The sequence below is a fragment of the Oreochromis niloticus genome, linkage group LG3 (assembly GCF_001858045.2).
Source record: "Oreochromis niloticus isolate F11D_XX linkage group LG3, O_niloticus_UMD_NMBU, whole genome shotgun sequence".
Taxonomy (NCBI): Eukaryota; Metazoa; Chordata; class Actinopteri; order Cichliformes; family Cichlidae; genus Oreochromis; species Oreochromis niloticus.
The window spans coordinates 37,004,503-37,022,774 of record NC_031967.2 but is presented as its reverse complement, the minus strand read 5'-3'; the positions used below and the strand labels follow the sequence as shown (position 1 = coordinate 37,022,774).

Here is an 18,272-nt window from a genome sequence, read left to right as displayed (position 1 = left end):
ACCAAGAATTGAGGCAGTTCTGAAATTTGACTGAGTGGTCAGTATGACTAGAAAAGCACTAAATACATACACAGTGTAAACCAGGGATCAGCAGTGCAAATCAGATTAGACTGTAAATGCAGTGGTGCATAAAAAGAAACTAACATAAACTATAAAAGTTTCACAGGTATTAAAGACATTACAATACATCCTAAATACTCTGATAAGTTTGTGTGACAAAGAGAGACACATATTATTAATAGCTGATATATGTAAATAAATAAGAGGCACACTGGAGTCAGAGGATGTTGTTAAAAGTATTACTTTGTTTTGCATTATACCCAAAAAAAAAACAAAAAAAAAAACTCCATCCACCAGAATAACATTGACAAAAAGATACAGTAGTTAATCTGTACAATGTAGTGCAACATGTTTCACAGTCAGCAGGTACTTACATTAATCAGCCATGAGGGACAAGAGACAGCTTTGACAATTCTGTACAGTCTAAAATAATCAACATCCACTGGATATATTTGCACTTCCACAAAGAAACGGACACTCTAACAGGTTCTACTAGAATGTCAGAGCAGTTAGTTTGATTCAAATAAAATAGAGAAATAAATAAAATAACCCGCGTGTGGATCAAGTGTTTTAAACCTGTGATTCAAAGACGATTTTGAAGAATATGAACAGTACACACATATCAAAGCTCTGTCACATTGATATTTTCACTAAATTCAAACATGCCATCCTTTGATCAACCTAAAACTTTTGAGTTTCTCTGACATGAATCATTACAAAATAAAGCTGGTGTTACACAAAAAAAAAAAAGAATCACATCAAATGCCCCAAGCACCCTGTCAAAGATCTGATAAGATTGCTGACGTGCTACTACACAACATGACCAAAAAAAAGAAAAAAAGGAAACATGTGCTATTTAATCTCATGTTAATGCTCCTCCATAAACATTTCCTCATGTGAACCCTTTATTAGCTGCAACCTGACTTCCCTCTTCATATCATCCATCAGTTTCCACTGGCTTGCTTTTCCATGATTTCACTTGTTCGCACTAAAAGCATTTTTTACATACTAAGTGATCAGTTTTAACTCACACCATAATCTGTCCCTCAGCAAAAAATTTTAAAAGTATATATTTAATTATTAATGCCTTCAGAATGAATTACACATGGTTATTTCATTTGCCATGTGCCTTTATGTGGTAATCAAGGTCCTTTAAGTACTTTACTTCTCATAGTTTGGTCCTGCACTTGTTATGAAACATTCAAACATTATGAAAACTATTTGCTTTGGGACTTTCTCTTTCATTGTGCATAATTCTTCATCTTTAATTTGTTTAGGCCTCTGTCACACAGGCCTACAGACCAGCCTGTCACCCCCCTGGCGACCTCCTGTCCTGAAGTCAGTTGCCAACAGGGTGCTGGACCAAAAATCTCCTTGTGGCTACTAACATTATCACTGCAGTCTCCGGTAGTTTACATGGGAGACATTGACTTCTGCAAAAACTCATTAACTACTTGACTAGCATTAGCGAAACATGCGAACGTACGACACCCCACAAGCAGAGACTTTCCTCTTTAAAGTAAAAGCTTAGCACTGAAACGAACATGTTTCAAAGGCCACAACTTCTACTTTGAAGGTGTAAGACCTCTTTCTGGAGTGCGTTGCACTAATACTAGTCGAGTAGTTAATGAGAGTTTGCAGAAGTCAGCGTCTCCTATGTAAACTATAGGAGACTGCAGCGATCTGCTAGCAACCAAAACAGCCACAAAGTGATTTTTGGTCCAACACAGAACAAATTTTGCCAGGCAACCTCCAGTAACCACTTGCCAACTACTTGAAGGCTAGTTATTGTTAGGTGGTCGCCAACTGGTGCATCATCCTGTGTGACTGATGCCTTAAACAAGACACTTTGCTGTTGATCAGTGGCACTCGCCTGTCAGTGCTTTAAATAATGAGAGAAAAAAAATAGCTTGGCTAGCTCTAGCTTAGCATAAAGACTGGAAACAAACGCAAAAAGGTAACCGGGCTATATGCAAAGCTGCTAAAAAAAACAATGGTAAACAAATAATTCTACACTTAATACCCCATGAAAGCACAACATCAACTTTTAATTTAATATTTTTTAGCATTTCACTTACATTTATGCAATGCTATGCTAAGCTAAAGTAAGATATGCTGATTGTAAATTCTTTAAATTCTTATTTATCACACAGGCATGAGCAATATCAGTCTTCTTGCCCAATTTTCAAAGTGCACAGTCTCACTTAAAATATCACACTAGTCCTTTAATAAGAGAAGCGTCTACTGGTTCTACTCCGTTTTGGATCCATTTGAAAGCAAATTTGGGAACGTTTGCTCCTCTGTTGGCTGGCAAAAAAAGTTAACTAGTAAATTATTCTGCCTGATCTACCCAGTCTGATTATTACTATTCTTTTAATTAAAAGACCTTCTTCGGGCCAAATTGTATTTTAGTTTTTTTTTCTTGCATAGATGATACTTTTGGCTACCATCCACTAGCGTTTTAGGCAAACAGAATATTTTTTTCTAAACCAGATTGGTTATTTGGGTTTTCATTTACCTGAGAACCATAAACATTTTAGTCAGGAATAACAAAGTGAATACATTTTTGATTTCCATAATCATGTTTATGGTCTTGGTAAACACTGAAGGACCTCTCTCTACCAGCAAAAACATAGTAATCTGTGCAAAAGTTCAGCCTCAAGTTTGAATTAACGCCTAGAAGTTTTAGACTCAAGTCTTTTGTTTCTTTTTTTAACAGAGATCTTGCTGTTGGCAGAGCGGTAGAGGATTGGCAAAAGAAGGACACTATAAAAGTTTACATTACTTTCATTTTTAAACTCCAAGATAAAGTATTGGCCTTGGTGGAGTACTGTGCTCTAGGAGTGTCCTTATTTAAAATTGCTTAAAATGCATGGACCTCTCAAAAATCACAATCACATGCAGCTCTCCAATTTAACTAATCCAATCAGAAAACAGCAGAATCAGACTCTGAAACACCCCATTAGTAATGCAAAGAACCACATTTCATCCATCCAGCTTCTCTTCTGTGGTGCAACAACCACCTACAACATGTAATGCTAAACAAAAGAAACTGAATTACATGAATTTTGGCAATGTGTGGTCATGTTTATGTTTATATTTTCTAACCCAATTTGGTAGCAACTTGAAGTTTTTAACATGTTAAAAAACTTTTTGTTCTTTAACTCTTCTTTATACCTACTGTCCCCCCATTTTTTCTTGCCTCACATTGATGTCAGGAGTCACTGTTTTGTTCTCACTTGAGATCTTTACTTTCTTTTTTAAAATTTTCTCCTCCTCATACAGCAGCCCTCTCGCCTACCTCACCCTCTTTCTCCCTCTATGTGATATTGGATAAGGGTTCACTAATTTTTAGACACTTCCAGTAGATGGTTCTGGCCATGGTGAAAAACATGAGCAGGAGCAGGAGCACCCACGACACGTAGATCCCTTTTGAGCTCTTGGCGGACTTCCAGGTGCCGACCTGAACACAGAAGCACACAGGAGATGTTTTTAAGATTTCAGTTTTATTTTGAAAGCGGCACCTTGTGATGTCAGTTAGCAATTGCACCTGACAAATAATTATTTACTGTACTGAACGGTCAATGAGGAAGACCACAAAATCAACAAAATAAAATACATATTAACCACACGCCTCCACGAATATGTATTAATATATGTGGACTCCGTCTAATCGACACTATGTTTCAATTGTCAGCTTTTTCTATGGGAATACTTGACCAAAGCTCATGTTGACTAAAGGAAACAGTTTTGGCATGAAAACATGCTTATGTGAAGGAATAACATTCAATATCAGTGCTGCTTTGGCATGAATTGAACCCATTTACCAACAATTACAATGATATTATTGCTTATTGTGTCAGTGCTCTGCCTCTTTTTTTTCTTTTGTTAACTGTTTTTTAATAATGTTGTGCTTTGTATGACTTGAAAAATGTCATAAAAATTGCCTAAAAAGTGTTGAGAATTGAGGCTTTTCTGGAGCCATCTGTGCAGTGTGTGATTAACAGTCATTCTGTTGTCACTTAGATCAAGGTGAACAAAAAGAGCATCTGTGAATCTGCCTTTTGTACAAACGTGGAGTTTACAATAAGGTTATTTACAATATCAAAGTGCAGCAATAACAGTTAATGTGATTAGCTATTTACAGTAATAGTTACAATAAATAAACGTTAATAACCAAAATTAAATGTCAATTTAATTTAAATGTAGCACAAATACATTATGCACTCAACATTCACTTTATTAGGTACACCTGTTCAACTGGTAGTCAATGCAAATATCTAATCAGCCAATCACATGGCAGCAGCTGACTGCATTTAGGCATGCAGACATGGTTCCAACAATCTGCTGAAATTCAAACTAAGAATCAGAATGAGGAAGAAAGGTGATGTCAGTGACTTTGAATGTGTTGTGGTTGATGAAGAACTGCTGGTCTACTGGGATTTTCCGACATGACCATCTCTATGGTTTACAGATAATGATGTGAAAAAGAGGAAATATCCAGTTTGCAGCAGGTCTGTGGAAGAAAACCTCTTGCTGTCAGAGGTCAGAGAATGGCCACGCTGTTTTGAGTAGACAGGAAGGCAACAGAAACCTAAATAACCGCTTGTTACAGCTAAAGTATGTAGAAGAGCACCTCTCAACACACAACATGTTGAACCTTGAACCAGATACAAGTGTTCTTAACTCATATCAGTTAAGAACACCTTGTTAAATCTATATCATGAAGAGTTAAGGCCGCTTTGAAGGCTAAAGGGTCCAACCCAGGACTAGTTTAGTTAATAAAATGGCTGTTGAGTTTATTTTCGCCTAAAATTTCCAGCAGTAGGACATCTGCTGGTTAAATGATTTGGCTCTTGGCATCCTGATCATCATCTTTAAAAAACAGATACAATTTGATCTACCAACAGTTTAAAAGTTAACATCACTCCAACATCTTCGCCCACAAATACACACCAAAAGTCCTGCGGTGGAGGCAGCGAAGATTAAAAACAGCAGGAGGCACAGCAGGCTCCTCCTTCTGGGGTACCCCACACCAATAGAAGAGCTGGAAATCAAACCGAGAGACAGTCAAAGAAAAAAAAATTCAAATTATAAATGTAAAACACTTATTTACCTTCCTCACACACACACACACACACACACACACACACACACACACAGAGAGAGAGAAAGTGAACATCTGACATACTCACACTTTTCGGCAGTGAGGACATCGAGCCAAAGTGCAGTCTGAAAACTCTGTCCACTAAGAGAGAGGAAATGAAAAGGTCAGTGTGTGCATATATTACAGTTCTGTATCGGGAGGTAAAGCAGAAGACTACATTGGCAAATAATTCTGTAGATGTCAGTAAATAAATACATAAAGAAGTAAAACTGGCATTGTCAGCTGTAATGTAAGACATGTGACTGTGTGACTTGTACCAGGAATGTGTTGGAGCAGTGTCCACAGATGACTCTGATGCCAACAGGCTGACGCCGTGGTTCAGGACTGTCCCCTCCAATGTGGACTGGACCTAGGTTGATGATGCGTTTACTGGCAGGGAACAGAAAATACTGATTTAACATGAACACATGTGAAGAGCCTTTTTCAGCTTTTTAAAAAAGGGTGTAAATCTAAAGTTGCAAAATTTAAAGCCACCTCTGTGTACTATGTAGGTGTGTAACTTGGAAAAACTGTAACTGGAAGTGATTATAGTAAATAAATAAATGAGGAAATATACTAAAGTTACTGTACAAAAAGCCCCCAGCTGATTAAGAGTGTCAGGTGGGAATTTCACTTGGACTTAATCTGTAAAAACCCAAAATTTATGTCCTCCTTCACTTTCTCCAAAGTTTCTGCCAGGCCAATTCTGGCCCCCTGGGCCTCATGTTTGACACCCCTGACCTGGATCATGATTTGTTAGTTGGTTTAAAAATTGGACACCTAAACTAAAACACTGAAGATCAAAATATGAAAAAGAGGTCCACCTTCATGACTTTCGGCTCAGCACACCTCACTAACTCAATCTCTGTTTGTCCTCTCAGAGCTGACAGCAAAAAGCCTTTACAAGCAGCTTACACTGAAAAAGTACTGGAAACAGACTTAATCAGCAGTAATGGAAGATGACAGCAGCAGGAAATGTTCCAGTCTGACCGATGTCAGGCTGTCATTCTGCTAAACCGCAGTGGATGAAGACGCGAGCTGAGGGAGACCAGGAGGCTCGTTCAGCCATGAACCTGAGATTTATGAAAATTATGTTGCCGTCATCTGTTGGCAGAGCAGCCGTACTTCTTTGCTCCAGGCTGCTTTGATTGACAGGCATGCCAACACAGGCAGCTGTAGTCCTGTGCTGTCTGCCAGGCCTCTCCACCTCTAATTGGAGTCACTGAGCTAGACCTGGTGCTGCTGTTCCTTTTGGAGTATTTTTATTAGAGTTAATCTAAAAAAATAATGTGGCTTGATGAAAAGGTATCACGAAGCTTCATTTTTAGTGAGCAAAACTGTAATCCCTTCAAATATTCTGGCTACAAAACCAAAATAGCAGGGTAAAAATCAAGGCTTCAAGATGGAAGTGTGATGCCACAGTTTATGGTTTACCTATGTGGAGTAAACTTGTTTCTCTTTTTAGAACCGAGTAGTTTCATACTTCAGGCCTGCTTATAGAACAAAGTGACCATGTCTGCATCAGAGGTTAGTGAGGGTGATTTCTGTTAACAAATTTCCCACCTGTGGGACTAATAAAGGCCATCTTATTATTGTATACACAGCTTATTAGAGCTACCCTTGGAAAAACCCAGACGCTATTATAATAGTCATCAAACCACATCTTTTACCAATTTATACACTGAAGGGTCAAAACACGCCATTAAGGGTACTGGGGAGGTCATGTCCTGGTTTTTGTATGTGGTGTCAGTGTTACAGAAACAAACAAAATGCTGGGAATACTGAAGCTATAACTATTGTTCCTTATTTTGAGATGATAATTTTTATTCTCTCACTAATAGATTTAAAAACTGCAGCTAAAAAGTAGCTGGAAATGCGCAGGAGGAATCAACGGTATTGAAGAGACCAATAATAACAGCTTTGGGCTGCGCCATATTTTCAGGTAGTTGCACGCCAGATTACATCGTAGGGCATCAGAGAGGTTTTTGGTTATAATGTAGCCCAGCACAGATATCCACTTGAAGCGTAAATCCCCAGTTATGCCAGGCTTTTTCCAGGCCTGTTTTATAAAATCTGGTCTGTTCTATTCTTTTTTAAACATATTTAATTCTGTTTCAGGCTTTAATATGAGAAATTTGTAACTTTGTTAATAAAAGTGTCATATAACTAGAGTTTATCATTTTACTTTCATTATTATAACTTGTTATACCAAAAATAGGACTGAATTTTCCAAAAAGGGTATACCTTCAACAGTCTCTTAACACCACGCAATGCTTGCTTTTGCTGAACGGCTGAAACAGGTGGTGTGATTACGTGTTAAAGCTGAGATGGATTAAAAGCAGCCTCTGTTTCTTTTCCTGACTCACCAGTACGGTCTTGGACAGGCGATCTTCTGCGATGTCACTTTGCAGATCAGCAGACAGTTGCAGGGACAGCGGACATACTTCTTTCCAACAGGAGCGTTCTTAATGGGCTGAAACCAGAGAGGTGAAGACACAGAAAGGAAGAATAAGAAACCTAAAACATTTGCTTTTGGCTTTTCCAAATGTGAGGTTCTTAAATTGTTTTACTTTTGATTTCATCAGACACATGAAGAAGGGAACGATAATCCAACACGCCGATATTTTGTGGTTTACCAATGCAACTTTCTAACAAATACTGACGTAAGTACAGATTTCTATTATATTAAAAAGTTATTAACTATTTTTTGGTATACAAAGTCTGGTTTCAACTACTCTTGTCAAATGTTTTTTCTTCATTTTTCAGGATGCCAATGTTTCAAGCGGATAACAGTCTCTCTTTTTTTTAGTTTTGAACGAAAAGTGTCAGGCACATCTACAAGTGTACCACAAGTCAGAGTTTTAAGTCGCAGAATATAAAAATTTGGAAAGACTTAGGATCTTACAGGGTCACCATTTGCAAGACAACAACTAAATACCTTTTGAGATTATTTCCCATCATGCTCCAGGTGGAAATTTACAAGAAGAAAAACTGCCCTAAGCATCGAGACCAGAAACAAAGTGATGTAAGCAGGAAGCAAAGTAAAAGTGGGCCCTTACTGCTGAAATGTTACTTTGAATGTCAACGTCGTCAGTTTCACTACCACTTAGCAAGTAGTTGTCTGCAGACAAGTTGGTGATGTCAATGCAAATTAAGAGACACTATGGCAGTCTGCTAGCGACTAAAGGAATTACAAGGAAGCAGCACAATATAACCATTTGAGACCAATTTGTGCTAGCGACAGTCAACAACCACTTGCCGACTGGTCAGGGAATACACATTTTTCCCTAGTGATCACTGGTTACCAGCTGGTCACCAACCATCTCTAGACAGGTAAAGTTATTTTATCTGTGCAGGTTATCTCCGTTCACTTGCATCAAGTCTTTACTAATTCTAACTAATTAATTATAGTTATTATAATTACTATTTATAACTACAGTAAGCTAGATCTCGGTTTTCCATATGTTGTGTTTGATGCATTAATATAGACCCACTTTGCTTTATTGAGTTTTTAATACTGTGCTGTTTACCATTGAATGTTTCACAATAAAAGCCCCATAAAGGAAGGGTTTTCCGGTTTATTCTACTGCAATGCCAGATGACTTTTATTTTGAAATGTGCACAGAAGCACTGAGTTTTTGTAGTAACAGCATAATACAGAAACTTAAAGCAGCAACATGGGATCTCAAATAAGGCTCCAACAAAAATAAGAGTCCCTGCAGAGGAAAATGGTCTTCTGTGTTAAATATGCTTAACATTTATTATAATCTAAGCTTGCAGAAAATAAACGTTGTTTCTTTCTGTAGTTGAGGTACATCAAGACTATATGGTTCTCTGTATCTGCCTCTCACCGTAGCTTCATTGCAGATGTTGCACTTCACCACATGCTGGTGCGTCTTGCCCTCCACAGATATGGAGGTTTGACAAACCCGGCAGCTGATGACCGGAGCGCTGCTGCTGTCCGGGCTGCCCTGTGGGGAGTACGGGGGTGGAGGCTCGCCAGGTGCCACTGAGCTGGGGAACGGAGCTAAACCTGATGAAGATGAAGAAGAGGTTTTATTAACACTGTATTTATTAACACTAATAAAACAACATTTTGTTTATCATGAAAAAAAGATAGAAAATATATAGCCCGAAGTACTGCTCCACCTACACATTACATCTACAGCTGCTCAGCCATGAGAACACATGCCATGAAGCTCCCAGTGCACAGTTTCTGTGCTAATATTAATGGACTAATGAAATTTGGAGCTTTGCAGTTCAGGAGTCAGCAGAGTCTTCTATGCGCCTCAGCACTTGGTGACCCCTCCCTGTAACTTTACATCGGTCTGACATTTTGAGGCTGAGCTGCCGTGGCTCCTAAACTCTTCCACTTTGCTGTTATACTGCTAAGACCTAATGAAAGCAAGAAATGTAATGAATTTGTTGCTGTGGTGGAGTCGTACTCCGTGAGCTCTTTAAAAGGACACATTCCCAAACCAAATATTTGTAAAGACAGACTGTATGATTAGGCGCTTTATTTTAGAAACATGTGAGACTGAAAACACTTGAATTCAAAGATTAAAATCTGTGGCCTGGTACTTTTGTCTATGTGGTGTGCATGGAAAATCTTTAACTTTAACTTGATGACATTGATCAGGAAACTAGTGGCTTACCAGATCAGTGTAACTGCTTCTCCCTTTTGTATGGGGCATTTCTAAGAGCCATCTATTTTCTCATGGTAAATTTCTGCATTTTCACTCTTCAAAACTCTTGTGCAATGGTACAACACTGCAGTTCAGTAAACAACGTTATCGTTAACAAGTATTGGTTCACAATATCACCACTTTTGTGCTTGTTCAAGACAAACAGTAGGTGCACAAACAGAATTCAGATGTGTATCTGTTTGTTTATACTGACTCATGTGTGGGTCAGCAAATTGTATGTTTAATTATATTGGTTAACATAATGTTATCTATGCGTGACACTGTCAAGGGTCAAAACTCAGTGAGTGTAATACAGGAAGCACAGAAACCAAGTGACTGTCAAACTTACAAGGAAGCAACCAGAGAAGTGAGAGAGAGAAATTAGAGTTACAGCAGAGATAAGAGCAATGAAAAAAGACAAACAAGCCAGGCATGTGGTGTCTGACATGACTGCACAGAAAAGTGGAACAACTTTTTTAGTTTACTAGTAAAAAAACAAAACAAAAACACAAAAAACTTTTCATTTAAATCCCAGACACTGAGAGACTTCGACGCATTTCTGCAAGTTATTATATGGAGTTGCTTCTAGGGAAGTGCAATTAATCATAGTTTGATTTCAATGACAATGTTTTCTTTCCGTTGACTATTAAAATAATTTAACATTTTTTTAATTTTTTTTTGTATTCTGCTTTGCAGTAGTTCTCTGGTTTTTGTCCTTCAGCACAATCAATTTTCTTAACTTCAAACCAAAAAATTTTCTTGCCTGACAGGTTGTGACAGGCTTAGCTCAAATATTTGTATTGATTTCCTATCGTCATGTGACATATACAATTCACGGAAATCTACTTGATTGAAGTGAAAAGGTTTAATAATGTATGTTTAATAATGTATAATATAAATAAAATATATATATTTGCATTTATTTGTATATTTTGTAAACATTTATTTACAAAATACACATTGGAGTAATTCTGCAAAATAATTTTGATTTCTAAATTATTTTGCAGTAATAAAAGTCCTAATTTGTTTTGAATCAGTTCCATTTTACAAGCAGTGGATATGATGTTTAGGAGGTTTATTATGTAGAAAAAAAGATGTAGTTATGAAAAACAAATTAGCCCAAACATATTTTGACATGGAGACTAGAGGAGGTGGGGATTCAACCTGACAGATGACCTGCTCTACTTCCTGAACCACAGCCGTCCCCAAATCGTGCAGTTTCCAAGAAATCTCCCATCTGCGTACTAACCAGGCCTGACCCCCCTTAGCTTCCAAGTTCAGACGAGATCAGGCATGCACAGAACAGCCATCTTGGTCCTGGTTTATCATTTTACTGCTCAGTAACAATTCAGTAAATCTAAATTCTTGTTTACTTGTCACATTTTATTTTCTAAAGTTAGTAAAGCAAGGCAGCAAGGGAAGCCTGATCTTGTCATACACATAAAAAAAAAAATAATATCCAGTTTCTTCCCTCACATTGTGGATTACAGCTTATTGGCATTTTGCTGGTATCGGATTAGTACTCTGCATCGGTATCAATACTGTATAGGAAATGAAAAGAAATGGTGGATTGTTAGTGGTTTTCAGATTCTCTCACACCAGAAATGGGAGCGCTGCCCAATCTGAAAAAAAGGTGATGTTTATACACCATTAGTTTTAAGGTATTTACAGGTGGGATAGTTTCAGTCCATCTACCTGATATCAGACATCATGTGGTTTCACTCCATTTCAGTCACTAAATGACTTTCGGATGTGCCTGACAATACACAGCAATGCCAAAATACTGGTTCTACCAGGTTTCAGAGGTAGAGTGGTGCGAAGGAAGAAAAAAAACCCAACATGCTCCCACATTTGTCTCCAAAAGTTGAATCTGTTCATCTGGACGTAGCGTTTTGTGGGAGAAACGTTTCGTCACTCATCCAAGTGACTCCTTCAGTCTCAGCTGACTGCAGGTTTCCCCAAACCTTATAAACAGTACATTTGCATAATGACTGAAACCAGCCCACTGAAGGAACAATGGGCTGTGAGGTCAGTTCCTTAATCATAATTATGCCACATTTGTCATTCAGCAGACTTGTCCAAGATGCTGAAGCAAAAACATGTTAAAAAAAATCCCTGTGGCAGAGCACAGACTGAAAACACCTGAGCATGACACAGACTCATTAATCGGAAGCAGCCTGTGGTGATCACCAGACCGACTGCAGGGTTCCCCCCCCCAACCCCCAACTGAGAAGCAATTGTTTCATGTTGCAATGCCAGATAAATCAGTCAAACTGCTGAAGCGGAACAACTCAAAGGTTTGGGAAATCTGTGTGGTTAACGGTGATTTTTAATATTTTCCTGGTACAAGAAAAAAAGTACATAACCCATAACAATAGTAAAATAATGACACAATAAAAATGGTCTGGCCACATTGTTATTTGTAATCTCTAGTATTGGTCGAGAATTTTACAATCAAGATATCCCTGTCCAAAATGAAGTCTTTAAATTACTTTACTCTGTGCCCGTTTCATCAAAACTCAACGCATCAATACCATGCACTAAAGAAAAGCAGCAAATCCTCACATGAGAACAATCAGAACCTGCTGATTTTTGCTGTTCAGGCTCGATAAATGACTAATCACAGGGCGTTGTTACAGTGAACTGACAGCCTGGAGCTCTGACCTCTTGTCATAATCCAAATCACCAAATCAAACTTACCCACATGAAAAGCCTTTCAAACACCCGGTTTTTCATGCCTAACATCCGTTAAAGACTGCTGACAGCTCAAAGGTGCTCATTAGCATGGGTAAATCAACCTAAAACCTGTCTTTAATTAATTTTGTGCGGGTTGAATCTCCTTTAGTTGTCTCATAATGTCTCTATTTACGGCTAACGTTAGCCTGACAACTAACATTTGTTTACAACATGACACCTTTAACGGTAAAAACAAACTACAATACCACGCTGTTGAAGCCTGTTAATGAGTGCGTGTATTCTGAATGGTGGTGTGAAAAGGACACAGAGGACATACTCTGAGGTTTCGGCAGATATCCGTGTGAGCTCGCACCGGGAGAGAAGCCGTTGGTCCCGTCGTGCTGATCGGGCAGCAGCGGTGACCGTTCCCCGTCCGCCATCGCTCCCTCCGGACCCGAGCCTTTCTTCCAACAACGCCCCGCGGGAAGAGTCTCTGCGGCGGCTGGGAGACTCCTCGGACCTCCGGTAAAAATTTGTTTGGAGGAGTCGGTGTGAGGCTTTCAACCCCTGATCCTGCTCGAGGTTTGGGTTACTGACAGCCACATGACGCGGCGAAAACACTCACTAAACGCGGAAACGTTACAACGAAAACATGCGTCACATGACTCAAGGAGTCAGGAAGTGACGGACAACGGGCTAGACCAATGAACGAGCCGTGGCGGAATGGGCGGGTCCTTCTGCGACTAACATAAAAATGATAAACTGTAAGGCGATGATTGCATTACAATTACAGCTGGTCTATGCGCACATAATAGGTTAGACTTTATTGTTGTTATACAAGTGAAATGAAATTTATTCTGGCATCTCTCCTCTACCTATCAGAAAACAACAAATAATAACAACAATAATAAACAGCTAAGTTTGCGTCTCTTCTCACAGTCCAAAGACATGTATGGCAGGTTGGTTATAGCTAACTCTCTATAACTAAGGCCAGCATGGCAGCCTGTCCAGGGGTGTATCCCACCTTTTACAGCTGGCAGGTTCCAGCCCATAGTGGAAGAGGGATGGTTGGATTTATGAGAATATTTATTGCATCTTCTGTAATGTGCGCAGTTCTAAAACAGTCAAATACAAGAGTCATGTGGTAAAAGCATTTAATATGTGAACTCTTCTGCCTACATTTCTCCTTGTGCAGGAGGAGCTTTACACACAGGGCAAGTTAGATGGTAAATGGATCAACTGGTGCATACATAGCACACATAGCACCTTTTTTCTATACCCAAGCACCTTATCTAACATTCATGTATACACACTCTCCACCTCAGGCTTCAGTATCTTGCCAAACTGGAGTAATTGGGGAATCCGTCTACCAACCGTACGGGTAGGTAACTCAATTTATCTCCTGAGCCACAGCCACCTCTGTGATCCAAAGGTCACCGGACTGAGCTAAGAGGCAGAAATCATAAATTTGGTCTTTAAAAGAGTAAATAAAAAAGTGGATGTATACTTAAGAGATTACATTAGATAGACTAAATTGTTTTCTAGTAATTGATGGGGATGAAACAAGAGCTAAAAAGAAGACGTGAAGTGAAAATAAAATGGTTGTGTTTGGTTGTGTGTTTAATGATATTAAACTCAGATGTAATACAGTATTAATACAATTAAAGGTTTAGATAAATATTTATGGCTACACAAATCCTATATACTATTTTAATAACTATTACAGTATTTAAGAATTCACTCGTGTATGTTACGATATCTTTGTGAACAACATTTAACAATAGAAGGAGCAGAATCGAATAAATGACAGAAATATCTAAAGCTGAAAAAACAGGAAGTGTTTTATTTTCCCCGAGGTTACACAGGAAATGTGTACAGATATTTCTGTAGTGACTTGCGGGGAGAAAATGTTGCGTTTAAACTGCACTGATGTGCATGAAGATTTACAGGGTGAACATACCATAGTTAACAGCTTTGACATACAGCAAACCAATCATAAAACAATATAGTTGTACTCGCTCTCTCTCTCACTGAAAGAGGAAAAAAAAAAAAAGTTTGTTAGCTTTGCATAAATCTAGACAGCATGCTTCTCTCTAACAGCAGCAAAGTACATGAAGCTGAAAACTGACATCCTTTCTGTTTCACATGACAAACCAGTGGAGCATTTTCCCCATCAGCATCTTGGGAGTTTTAAAACACGCAAGGGGTGGATACAACTGTAAACATGCACCCCGATTAGCTAAAGAGTGAAAGGTGGGTAATCTTCCTATCTCCCTCTTAAAAATAACCAACATTTAGTAAAAAAACATAATGTTTTTGTTAGCAGACTTCCCACAAACTTCTATACAACTGAAACCCTTCTCCAACCAGAGGAGTCTCTCCCTGCTGCCCATTCACTGAAATGCATGTTTAAGGCACTTCCACTTCATTTGTGAACCCAAAGGCTATGCCCATCTTTAATACGATCTAAGGTATTTACAAGACAGTAGCCAAACTCAGTTAAAGAAAATTAATGGATGTTACATGTACTTATGTATTAATTTCAACCAGGGGAGGAAAAACTACGTGAAAACAAATACATTATTTAAAAATTAGAATTTATTGTTATTGTTATAATTAGAAACAAAAAAAGATCTATAACCAACCTGAGGGCTTTGACCCAATAAAAACGATATGGACAAAAATACATTTACCTTGTGTTAGTAGCTGTTGAGGGACGTAGCTAATGTCATGTGACAAAAACTGTGGACGACGCAAAAAAATTTCCTCATGGTAGATGTTCCATGAAAAAAGCGGCAGAAAGCGCTTAGTTATTTTTCTTATAAGAATATGTTCATGAGGGCTAATTATTCACCTGAAACTGTAAATTTAAAACTTGTCCAGTGGTTCAACACGCAGACAAGTCATTCTCCCAGGTTTCACACACTTGAGTCACTCCTCACCAAGTCTCAACTACACATGGTTTTGTTTGCACCTCTCATAAAAAACAGGAAAGAAGAAAAAAAAATCTAGTTATATTCATCCTTAACAGAGCCTTGATAATTTCTTGTCGACATTCTCGAAGGCCTCGGTCGAAGCTTCTGTTGATGTTTCTGGAAATAAAAGAAAGGGGAAAAAGGTGAGACCACTTGTATGTTTTTGTGCAGTCACTCATTTACAAAGCCTCAATAAGAAAGACCTTTAATCACTCATCTGCCTGCTTTCCTGAAGTGTTCAGGCTCCCACTCTTTCCTTTACATCACTTCCTCTCTCTCACGCCAGTAACTCAATGCTAACATCTTGGCTTCCGTCCACCTTCTATGAGCCAGTCAACCGCCCCTCTGCCTGCTTTAAGCCTCAGACCTCCCATACTTACATGGCCTGGCCTGTATTTATATAGCGCTTTTCTAGTCCCTAAGGACCCCAAAGCGCTTTACATATCCAGTCATTCACCCATTCACACACACATTCACACACTGGTGATGGCAAGCTACGTTGTAGCCACAGCCACCCTGGGGCGCACTGACAGAGGCGAGGCTGCCGGACACTGGCGCCACCGGGCCCTCTGACCACCACCAGTAGGCAACGGGTGAAGTGTCTTGCCCAAGGACACAACGACCGAGACTGTCCGAGCCGGGGCTCGAACCTGCAACCTTCCGATTACAAGGTGAACTCCCAACTCTTGAGCCACGATCTGTCCGAAGCAGCTACACTCTGGCGCTGGAGGTCCTGTCCAAGCTCCAGTCATTACTATGATGGCTCACTGGAGTCTAATCACCTAAAAGTTTACTAAAACAATTCTGTATCTAAATAAATCACATTCAGTTCCTTCAGATGATCTCTCCTTATTGAAATGAATTTGTGGGTACCTTCAGGTTCACCTGGTGTTTCTGGCTTCTGCAGTGGAGGTCCGTAGCATTTTGCTCATCCAGGTAGAAAATGGAGCAAAGGTTACAGAAAAGCCCCATTTTTTGGACCACATGCTCATCACCTGAAGAAGACCAGAAGCATACAAAGTAACTTATGAGAGAAAAGAAAGACTTGAAATTGACGTCATTATTTTATGTTTTGTTCTCACCAAGGGACGCGTCAGCATCCAAGTTGTCTGTGACGTGAGGAGACTGAGAACAAGATCGTTTTGCTTTGGGTTCAATAAGTGCTCTCCTTCGTTTACTGATGGCTAAAGAAGAAGAAAATGACCAATAAATGATATAAAATGACTGCAAATTAAACTGCACGTTTTATGATAACCAGTTTATAATTTTACTTCTCTAAGTTACAGCTGCTCAAATGTCTTGAAGTGTAATATGATTAGGAACTTTTGATGTACTAACTTTAACTTCACAAAGTTCCAGATTATAAAATGTGGCTGTCTTCTGACAGAGTGTGTTAGGAAAAACACAATATAGACACCGACTTAGAATAAAACAAAAACAGCATCCAACAAATTCTAAGTGGAAAACAACCATCATCCACTTCAGTGAAATATAGTGAAACATTTTGGTTTAAAATCAGCACATTTTGAGGTAAAACAGCTTATTGTACCTTTAACGTCACTCCTGCTCGGTCCTTCCTGTGTCTGGTTATCAAGATACTCAGGCTGTTGCTGTTGCCCAGCAGAGGCAGCATCAACATCGGGCTGGCTCTCTGGTTTCTCCTCTGTTTTCTGGCTGTCTGGTTTGTCGTCACTTGATAGTACAGATACGTTTTTGTCCAGTGACGAGGACTCGAGTGAAGCGGCAGGAAGTGATTCTGTTTCTGCATCTTCTCTCTCGTGTGTTGCATCCCCCTTTTTCCCTCTAACAGATTTTCTCACTGCAGTAGAAGAAAAAGAAATACTTGAGATATATGCTTTAGTCCTCTGACCAGATTGTGCAGTTTTGTGCAAAATTTACAGGCAGCAGTCTTCAGGAACACTTCTCCAGGCTTCTTGATGAACATTCAAAGCTCTTCTTCAGATTTGGACTGCCTTTAGATCAGGGGTGTCAAACATAAGGCTGAGGGCCCAGAATCGGCCCAGGAAAGACTCAAATCTAGCCCGCTAGATGTCCTTCTGATGGCAGCTGATTATGGTCTCCTATCCATGCTCATTCTTCTTGATCTTAGTGCGGCGTATGATACCATTTCTCACAATATCCTCCTGAACCGGTTAGCATCCATTGGCATTACTCATAGCCCCCTTGTTTGGTTTGCCTCACATCTTTCAGACCGCACTTAGTTTATACAACTTAAATCCCACTCTTCAAGTCTCTATCCCTTTTCTGCTGGTGTGCCCCAGGGTTCAGTATTAGGGCCTCTTTTATTCATCAGTTACATGCTCCCTCTTGGTCATATATTCAGTTTTTTCATTAACATTGAAAATTCTCCTACCTTTCCCTCCCCCCAGGTTATGAGTTTGGGTGTCATACTTGATAATACTCTTTCATTCCAGTCTCACATTAATTACATAACCCGGTCTGCATACTTCCACTTACATAATATTAACCGACTCCGCCCCTTCCTTACTCCCCATGCTGCTGCCATCCTTGTCCATAGTCTTATTACATCCCATATTGATTAGTGCAATTCCCTCTTATTTGGTCTCCCTAAAAGGTCCCTTCATAAACTCCAACTTCTTCAAATTTCTGCAGCTCGGGTCATAACTCGTACTCCGTCAAGAGCTGATATTACCCCAGTTCTTCAGCAGCTTCACTGGTAGCCCATAGAAGCCAGGATAAACTTTAAAA

General features: G+C 39.2%; 2 protein-coding genes across 6 annotated transcripts in view; both read right to left on the bottom strand.

The window, feature by feature from the left end:
- Positions 1-285: 285 nt before the first annotated feature.
- Positions 286-13,262, bottom strand: LOC100710349 (type I phosphatidylinositol 4,5-bisphosphate 4-phosphatase-A). 2 transcript variants are annotated; one of them, XM_005459535.4, is made up of 7 exons: positions 12,941-13,262; positions 9,058-9,239; positions 7,573-7,679; positions 5,485-5,596; positions 5,256-5,308; positions 5,017-5,107; positions 286-3,523 (listed from the first exon to the last, which is right to left on the bottom strand). In XM_005459535.4, the coding sequence occupies exons 1-7, from the start codon at positions 13,005-13,007 to the stop codon at positions 3,380-3,382; spliced, it is 756 nt and encodes a 251-aa protein (XP_005459592.1). In that variant the 5' UTR covers positions 13,008-13,262; the 3' UTR covers positions 286-3,379. The 2 variants fall into 2 exon arrangements, with proteins under 2 accessions (XP_005459592.1, XP_003455070.1); XM_003455022.5 differs by having other exon boundaries at positions 12,905-13,257.
- A 907-nt stretch (positions 13,263-14,169) lies between these two features.
- The window catches only part of LOC100710086 (uncharacterized), a 42,461-nt gene continuing 38,358 nt past the window's right edge, over positions 14,170-18,272 (bottom strand). For all 4 annotated transcript variants that reach the window (XM_005459536.3, XM_005459537.3, XM_013277473.3 and 1 more), the window contains 4 exons: positions 17,092-17,361; positions 16,625-16,726; positions 16,416-16,537; positions 14,170-15,659 (listed from right to left, as the gene is read on the bottom strand). In XM_005459536.3, the coding sequence (XP_005459593.1) occupies positions 15,576-15,659; positions 16,416-16,537; positions 16,625-16,726; positions 17,092-17,361 (578 nt within the window). In that variant the 3' untranslated portion in view covers positions 14,170-15,575. The remainder of the gene's footprint in view (positions 15,660-16,415; positions 16,538-16,624; positions 16,727-17,091; positions 17,362-18,272) is intronic.